General features: G+C 31.1%; 1 protein-coding gene across 3 annotated transcripts in view; it reads right to left on the bottom strand.

Annotated features, from left to right (window-relative positions):
* Positions 1 to 1,341: 1,341 nt before the first annotated feature.
* LOC106469933 (steryl-sulfatase-like) overlaps positions 1,342 to 9,720 on the bottom strand; it is a 39,813-nt gene continuing 31,434 nt past the window's right edge. For all 3 annotated transcript variants that reach the window (XM_022398505.1, XM_013930454.2, XM_022398506.1), the window contains one exon: positions 1,342 to 5,297. In XM_022398505.1, coding sequence (XP_022254213.1) covers positions 4,951 to 5,297 — 347 coding nt within the window. In that variant the 3' untranslated portion in view covers positions 1,342 to 4,950. The remainder of the gene's footprint in view (positions 5,298 to 9,720) is intronic.

Raw genomic sequence — 9,720 nt, 5'->3', positions numbered from 1 at the left:
AGAAAAAGGACTTGTGTCGCTAAAGTTTCGTCGGAACGAATTTACGGAAAATTAACTAACGAACGGAGACGAAACAAAATGTTTTAGCCTCTTCTTCGGTAGCAATTTTGCCGAGTTTAGCTTCAGATCTATTTAAAGCTTTTCTATTTATTTACATAATTCAACGTTAATGAACTGAGGAATGAGCTACTTACCAAAATACCGAATGCGCCTATCATTAATGTCACTAACTGAAATATACTCCTTAGTAATTTCAGTTTTTGGTACATTGTTGATTTCAGGAAGTCTTCACTCTCCTGAGAAGCTCCTTTCAACTGTAGCAGTAGATACTCTGGCAAAGTGTGGAACAATCGCAAGAGCGGATAGATTTTAGAGAATAAAACATCAGATGATGGACAGCTCTAACCTTATTAATTACTGGTTATGTTTGTGTCTGTATTGATGACTAGTGAAAGAATATTCCGATTAGATGTACTAATCAAATCTGGTAAGGTTCTTGGTTGGTTTTTCAGATAAGTGACCTTTATTACTTTTGGTAACTTACCATATTTAAACTCTTTATGGGCTTAAATTGTGACTGAAAATTATAATATCCTGCCTACAAGAGAACATCTTAAGGTTGTAACATAGGCTAAAAGCCAGCTGGATTGGATTGTAAAAGTTATAAAATAATGCATTAAAAGAAAGACATTTACCATAATAGTTTTGAAAAATGCACTATTTATTTGCTCATTGAATTAATTCTAAAAAAATAAGCATTTTCTAGAAAATCATAGTTTATTCATATATTTAATGTTTTTCCATATGCTTCAATTTTTGTTGTATTTGCTTAATTAATGTATGTGATTTTATTTACAAAGTTTAAAAAATATCTAACACAACCACAACTTGACGTTAGACGATTGTAAATTTCTTCTGTGCATTTCATTCCACATAAACATTTTATAATATCAATTATATCAATACTTCTCTTAAATGAACAATCACACTCCCATTAATTTTTTGCATATAGAGAATTAATGTCATAAATATCCAATATATATCAAAGTGAAATTTGCACTTCTATTGAAGCTACTTTCTTTATAAATAATGTGTAATGTCACTTTCCCATTTTTATTATTTTTCTTAACTAAGACAATCACTCATCCCTCCTTTTTTTTTATGAAGACAGTTAGACAGACTTACAGGGCAAATATGAATAAGTACCATACCCTGCTTCTATATTTATTGTACATAGTTTTTTTGCTTATATTTTAGAATTTTTGCACAAAGCAACACAAATGTCATTTGCTCATAGCCACCAGTTTTGAACTGTTAAGACTAAGACTAAAAGCTAATCAATAGCACTCATCACCAACTCTTGAGCTACTTTTATGTGACTGAATAGTGGGATTTGACTCCACTCTTTATAGCTCCATAGTCCCAAAGCATGGAGCATGTTTTTGTGGCAATAGGACACAAATCATGAACCCTTTGATTCACAAGCTGGGTACACTAACCACTAGGTCCTACCCAGCACAATTTCCATTACATTTAGAGGGTAGGTAAATTATAATTCTTATTAGAGGTTTAAAAATTGTTAAAATTAAACGGTAACAATGCATTGCAACAACATTAGTTAAATGTGAGTATATAAAAGGTTAAGTTCCCTGATATAAATAACAACTGTAGTCATTTTAATCATTGCATTTATGAATATTTGGTGAAATGAATTTAAAAAAAAAAGACCCAAAACTCATGCACTTTCAAATATTTGACTATTCTTCATCAGGATTAGTGAGTGCAATGTAACATATATAGGAACAATGTTGATGTCACGTAAGCCAGATGAGATAACTAGCCAATCATAACTGGAGACATTGGTGTCAGGTTTAGTTTGTACAAGACAAATGTGTATGTTACATGAAAGACATAACAGTGATAATAATTAAAAAGATGTTAAAACACTTGTTATAAGATAGAAAAGTAAAATAAAAAACAAAAGGGGATGAGAATTAGAGAAAATGATAATGTAAAACAATATATATAGGAAATACTACTAATATAGAGAAATAGAATCACAAATAAAAATATGAATAATACTAATAGTAAAAAATGGAAAAGTAAAAATAAATGAATTTAAATACAAAGCTGTTTTTGGAATTTGTTTTTTTTTTAGACATGGGTCAACAATCCTGGGATCAAGATTGATGCCATTCAGTGATACAGTGTTTAAAGGTGCTATCCAGTAAGTTTTTTCAATTTCTCTGTTTCAGTTTGATGTAAAATTTGTCTCTATACTTATCAGTTTAATGTCTTCAAGAGAGTGGTCAGGCATGTTAAAGTGTTTTTCAACTGGAAGTTCTTTATTTATTGAAGATATGTAGTTATTAAACTGTTCCTATATAGTTGTTGTGGTCTGACCTACATACTGGAAGTTACAATTTCAACACTGGATTAAGTAAATAGCATTTTTCATATAGCAGGTTATGGGTTGTAATTTTAAACTGTCTTTGGTTGTCTTTATCAGAAAATTTGTCAGTCTCTATTAACTTCACTTTAGATTACTCCACCACTCAAATAAGTTTCTTAGATGTAAGCCTAACATACTGATTTGTACTGAAAAACAATTGATAGACCACAATACTTACATTTTTAAACCTGTCACCCTCCACACAACAAATACAATATTACATTCAATTAATAACTTAGATTCAAGAAAATCTGCTCTAACAGTAATAACTATGACCATCAATACTGATTTGTTAAAACAAGCTACAGGTTATAAGCAGAACACTGTGATTCAACAAGTTGACAAAGCTAACAATCACCTAAAACAAATTCCTCTCATGCTTCACTGGTTATTGCCTATCAACCAAAATTAAAAACCTAACCCAGATACTGAAAAAAAAACACTTTTACCCCATTCAACTTAATGATTGATTAAAATCCGTTTTTACAAAAGTTCCTGTTGTTTCAGAAAAACTTTTCAAATCACACTTAGTTAACACTAAAGTTCATTTTAACTCGTCACCTGGTGGAAGTCACCCATGCAATAGCAAGCATTGCCAAACCTGCAAGTTCATGTTTTTGGTCTTTTTTTTTAAATTCATTGCACTTTTTATGTTTTATCCTGTGTGCTAACTCTTTTATCAAAAATTAATATTTGTTCCATATTTGACTAAACTTAAACTAAATGTATTAGTCAAAACAATATTGCAAACTATTAAAGACAACTCTGTTCAAATCTAAACCAAGTACAAATTATACAATTTTACTTTTTTTGAAAAATACTCTAATTCAAGAATTTTTATAAATATTAAGTTTAATGCTTTTAACATGTAAAACTTTTGTAAAATAAAACCTTTTTCATATCTATCGCAATTAGAGGATAATGTTCTTTTTTTTTTCAACAAGTGTCAGTTAACATATAATTTAAAAGTACATTTCTAAAAATCAGTTTTTTATAAAGTAATTTCCAAAAATGCTAATAAATTGGTCTTTGCCCTTGATCTCCCATGTTTCTTACCCATTATTATAAAGTGAAGTAAAAAAATCTCTCAGATCAACAAAGTTCTGGTTGATTGGCTTCCCAGTAGGGTATATCATAAAATTGAAAATGTGAAGATCTCCAGTTTAATCTGAGCTTGTCCTCCTAATCTTTTTACTTTTCACATTCAACATCTGGTCTGACATTAGCTCTAGTTAATTGTGACTTATCTTTCAACCAATAAAGTTTTTCTACCTCGAGCATAGTAATACAGAAACACAAAACCAGCTATGAACATAAAGAACAAAGCAAAATAAAAACTTTCAAAATTTAAAACAGATAAATCTGATTATGCTCCAAGTCCTTTTGGTTTCTCCACATTTAATTACATGAAATAAAAAAAATTAAGGCACTTTACCATCAAGAACTGACCCTGTAAATATAACACACTAACACATCATGATGGTCAAAAATGCAAATGTGACCTACTTAATACTGCACTTGATCCACAAAATCAAGTTTTTTTTACATTTTCCACTTTTTGTCCAGAAATATGAATAACTGGGTAATATCGCTAGTATTTTTAAGTAATTAATAAAACAGAGTAGGATAAATATTTCAAACGATATGCATTTTTTTGCATATAAAAATTTTTACACAGAAGTATTACAACATATTATTACTGCTCTTCCCACATGATTTAAAAAGCATGTAAGATAAACCTTTATGTGTCAAACAGTATGTAAACGCAGTGTAATATTATTACTGTTTCACAAACAACTCGATTGAATGCCCATTAAAACCTTAAATAGTAAGCCCAAAAATTTCCATGATGGTGCAACTGGTGTCTGAAAAACTGCCAGTGAAGGAATTAAAACACTATCTGTTACACTGTCTAATTCAAAACACAACATAAATACTAAATTGTACTGATAAGTAACATCACTAGACAAACATGTATGCATGTTTCTTTCTCAAGTTGGGATTATAAACCTAAAAAGTTGTTCTTAAAGCACAAGCTTATAGATGTTGTAAATCTGGAATATTTTTTAGTTTAATTGAGAGAGATAGAGAAGATTCATTTGATTAACATAAACAGCTGTAGTTCTTAAAAATTACTAAAATCATACATAACAACATGAAAAAATATGTGGACCATAAACCATGAGAATCATAACTGTAATAGTATTGATACAGAATATCTACAATGAGTATCAGTGTAAACATATTTTCTCAGCATCACTTTAGAAGTATATATGCATGTACACTTTGCCAGTATTTAAGTAATGTAAGAATGTTGTTTCCCAAGTCAATGGGTTTTGTCAGTGTTTCGGAGGCATAAGAGTAGAGTGAGATAAAAGGTAATATATACCAGGAAAATGGAATACTAAGAACTTTGCAACATTAATAAAGTGATTTTTGTAAGAAGAGTAATGGTAATATGGGTTTTCTAATACTGACATGATGATGTATCTGATACATTATGAGGAATATTTAGGATCATTACAATGACAAGCATAGTAACTACAGCAAGGTTGCAACCATGGTTTCCAGACTGCATTTACAAAACTGAATTGATCTGGTACAGTTTGAACAGAAAGCTTGTGTTTTTCAACTGCATCATTGATTATTGATACAATTTCAGCATATCTAGAGCTGGTTGTTGGATCAAGAGGGGTGTTTTCTCCTGGATCTGTAGCTATGTTGTAAAGAAGTGGTGGATTATGATGAGTAACATAACTCCCAAAACACTGGCACATAAATGGACAGTGCTGAGTTTCTCGCACCCAGTTTGGTGTAGTGTAGTGCACTTTCCAAATATCATTCCCTGAAATAATAATTACAATATTGGTTACGAAGCAGTATCATAAAATTACTCAAATTTTAAAAATAAAGTTTAAGAATAATACTGCTTTTTAAGTTCAAACATTATATAAAAAAAACAACTAAGAATTTGATGAAAAGAAGGCGTGTTGAGTTTTGTTAATTAAAGGTTGTCTGAATCCTTAATTTTGTTCATCCTTAGCTTCATACGCTATAGTAAATGTGTCAGCTTCATTCCATCAAAATATAGTTGGTGACCTACATAGAGTAATTATTAATTGAAACCATTAGTACTTCATGAAACTCCATAATTAGAGAATTGAAGAAAAACAAGACAATTGTACATTTCACAAATACATCATCTGATACAGACTGAAATGTTTTGTAACAGGTTTATATATATTTAAAGAAAGAACCAGTGAGCTTAAGTTGGTTTGGTTGTTTAGAAATTTTTCTGGATTTGTTTTTAGACTTCCATTTATTTCCAAAATTTCCAGGCTATCTAGTTTTTTACCTTTTTCACAGATATGTAAAATTGTGCAGTTTTTTTCCATATCAAATTGGTGTTTTGTTTCAATATGGTGGGATGCAAAGGCTGAATCCATCTCCCTTAACTTCCAGCTTCTAGAATGTTCTTTAATTCTTGTTCCTATGGGACGTCCTGTTTGACCTATGTATACACTAATGACTATTGAAGTCTTGACATGTTAATTGGTAAACACCACTGTTGCTGTACTTTTCAATTCTGTCTTTGTTGTTGCATAACATTTTTCCAAGGTTATTTTTACAGTAGAAGGCTGGTTTGTGGATTTCTTTGTTCACTGTGTTATATATTTTGTGAGACAGTTTTTCAATGTAGCTCATCTTAAACTAATTCTTTTGTTTGGCTTAGATCAGAACTATTTCAAATTTAATGACCAAATATATAAACTGAATGACAGGTTAGCTATGGGTTCCCCCTTCTCTCCTTTGCTTGCAGAAGTTTTCATGAATAATTTAGAGAAGAAATTATTTACTGATGAAAATAATACAAGACATGTTAAATATTGGTATATATATGTTGATGATGTGATCTGTCTCTGGACAGAATCCAAATGTTAACTCGACAAGTTTGTAACTTTCCTACATTCACAAAACAAATTTATTAAATTTACTATGGAATTTGGTGAAAATGGAAACATTAATTTTTTGGACTTAAATAATGGCAGACTTTCCTTCAGAAGCTTCAGAAAACCAACTTATAGTGACACCGTCATACATGCTTCTTCAAGACATCCAATATCTCACAAACTTACAGTGTTCCATAGTTTGTTACACAGGCTTATCACTGTACCCTTGTCATCTGAAGATTATGAAACTGAATTAAAAACTATAAAACAAATTGCTGTTAACAAAGGTTATACAATAAAGTTTGTTAACACATTGTTGTTTGAAAAATGGAAAGCCATAAATTTTAAATAAAAAACCCACATACTGAACCAATGACAATAAAAAGAAAAAGTTTCAGATGAGCTACATTGGAAAACCTTCTCACAAAATATATAACACAGTGAACAAAGAAATCCACAAACCAGCCTTCTACTGTAAAAACAACCTAGAAAAAATGTTATGCAACAACAAAGACAAAATTGAAAAGTACAGCAACAGTGGTGTTTACCAATTAACATGTCAAGACTTCAATAGTCATTAGTGTATAAATAGGTCAAACAGGACGTCCCATAGAAACAAGAATTAAAGAACATTCTAAAAGCTGGAAATTAAGGAAAATTAATTCAGCTTTTGCATACCACCTTATTGAAACTAAACACCAATTTGATATGGAAAAAAACTGCACAATTTTACATATCTGTGTAAAAAGTAAGAAACTAGATAGCCTGGAAATTTTAGAAATAAATGGAAGTATAAAAAGAAATCCAGAAAAAGTTCTAAATGACCAAACTAACTTAAGCTCCTCCCTGCTTCTTACCCCACTTGTCTATACACCAATGTCAAGGTCACTTCTGGTTCGTTCTTTAAACATACATAAACCTGTTACAAAACATTTCAGTCTGTATCTGATGATGCCTTTACTGCTGAAATCACGGTCATGAATAAATAATGTATTTGTGAAACATACAATTGTCTTGTTTTTGCTCAATTCTGTAACTGTTTACTTTACTGTTAAACTCCTCCATAATTTTAATGAAAAACTTGAAATTTCAAATGTAGGCTCTACATTCCCACACAATACAAATTGGAAAATGTTTGCAAGTCTTGAAGGGGTCCAAAAAATTGGAGTCAAAGTTTATTTTTGGCCTCAGAATTTAGTGAACCAATCTACTTGAAATTGACATTAACATGTAAGGTGTAATTTGATATAGTAATTTAAATAATGATCTAGAATGTTTAGACCTTCATAAGGAAATCAAATGTGTTGGGAACTCCCAGCACAGAATCCACAAATTTATGGACTGTTCAAAACAAGTAACAATGATTATATTTTTAAAATTTTCTTGGTTACAGATATTTGACTATTATTAAGTGCATTTCATGCATGTGTTATTTTAATAAAGTAACAAACAATGATTTAGAAACATAATGAAGTGGTTTTATTACATGTTTTGACAGAACACTGGTCTGTTTTCTTCATGTATGACCCACAACTAAGCATAAAGGATTTATATACAAAACTGTAAAATACAAAGACAAAAGATGCAAGGGTTTAATGTTAAGGAATGCTATCACCTAGCAACAAGACAAGGTCAAGGCTGGTCAAGTGTGTGAGCAAAAGCTAGGTGAATAAACTCAGTCAAATTATGCTGATGTTGCTAGGGCCATTGTCATGGTTTAGAGAAAAATTGTCTGCTTTGATGATTTCTGTTGTTTCTAAATATTCTTTTCCTGTTTTTAGTTTTGGGTTAATGTAGAAGAAAAATTTCATCTCAAAGTATTTTGTGACTTTGACCTGATTCATGTTGATGACATATTAGAGAAAATATCTGAAACTCACTTCTAAGCATGTAACCTTGGTATTCTTTGCATCTTATTTCCATGAAAAGTTTCATTTGTCCTATATATTTTTTACCACATTCACATGGAATACTATACATGTCTTGCTTTTGTTCATTCAGATTTGTTAGTTCAGATTAGGTAGTAATGTGTTTATCTTATGTTAAGGTTTTATTACAGTTTATACATCATTGTTTAAGTTATTAAATAGACTGGAAATTTCATTAGCAATTTTGGGCATAAAAAGAAATGAAACAAATCTTTTACAATTTTGAAGTTTAATAAAAGCTGTACTAATGATGTTGGGGTCGAAACCTTTAGATACTGTTATATTCTTTAAGTAGATCAGTTCAGTTTGTAAGTCTTCCTTGAGGGTACAAGGTTATATAGCACCATTTACATAGGTGAAGTAGGAGGATATTTTTTGACAGCTTCTGAATGGTTCTTATATGTGGTGGCATGGGGTTTTCTGTATATACTGGTTGTCACTTTATTGTTTTATTATATGAGGACATGGGAAAGATAATCGATTTGATTTCATAGAATTCTTAAATATATTGAGGCCAAAGGCCATAATTTTCACTCATGATGATGAAGTACAATCTAACAGCTGTTTTCCCATTTTAGGTGTTAATGTAAAACAGAAAACAAAAAGGCAATCAAAGAGATTGCATACCCTCATCCAGCATTCTTTTGAGATTGCATTGGATAATGTCAAATTACACCTTCAGAAACTCAGAAAATCCTTCTCAGATACAAAATGATCAATGATCCAGATTATTTTTTGCAGTGGGATGAGTCAACCTTAATGTGCCCATGAAATTTGGTACAAATTCAACCACACTTTACAGAGTTATTAACCCCAAACCACAAAAATATCCTATCTCCCCATTATAAAAAATGCTTTAACGTGATCAAGATCTAGACCAACTTTGAGGGCTGTCCCATACTGACTTCCCATTTTGTATACACAGCATGGTCACAAGTAAATAGACACCCCCTTTTCAGAAAAAATGAAATTTTTCAGTCATATTCACCTGAATTGATATATTTATAATTTAATTAATATCTAGTAGATCTTCCTTTCCCTTCGTGGAGTTCGTTGATCCTTTGGGGCATCGTGAGAATCATCTTGTCAATTTTAGATTGTGGGATTTTTTCCCACTCTTGCTTTAAAACACTTGGAGTAGATCGCTCTTTGAAGTTGGTTTTTTTGGTTGTTTCTTGAGTATGGCCCAGAGGTTTTTGATGGGGTTCATGTCAGGAGATTGGCTCGACCAAGGCAACTTCTGGATACCATTTTCTTCCTGCCACTTTTGGGTGTTTCTAGCAGTGTGACACCGTGCTCCATCTTCCTGGAACAACGTTGTGTTCTTGTCCATGAAACTCAAGGAATAAAGTGGCAAGAGTCCTTCCTCCAATATTTCAACGTATTTCAC

The sequence above is a fragment of the Limulus polyphemus genome, unplaced genomic scaffold (genome assembly GCF_000517525.1).
Source record: "Limulus polyphemus unplaced genomic scaffold, Limulus_polyphemus-2.1.2 Scaffold3730, whole genome shotgun sequence".
NCBI classification, from domain to species: domain Eukaryota; kingdom Metazoa; phylum Arthropoda; class Merostomata; order Xiphosura; family Limulidae; genus Limulus; species Limulus polyphemus.
This window is presented reverse-complemented; position numbering and strand designations above follow the sequence as displayed.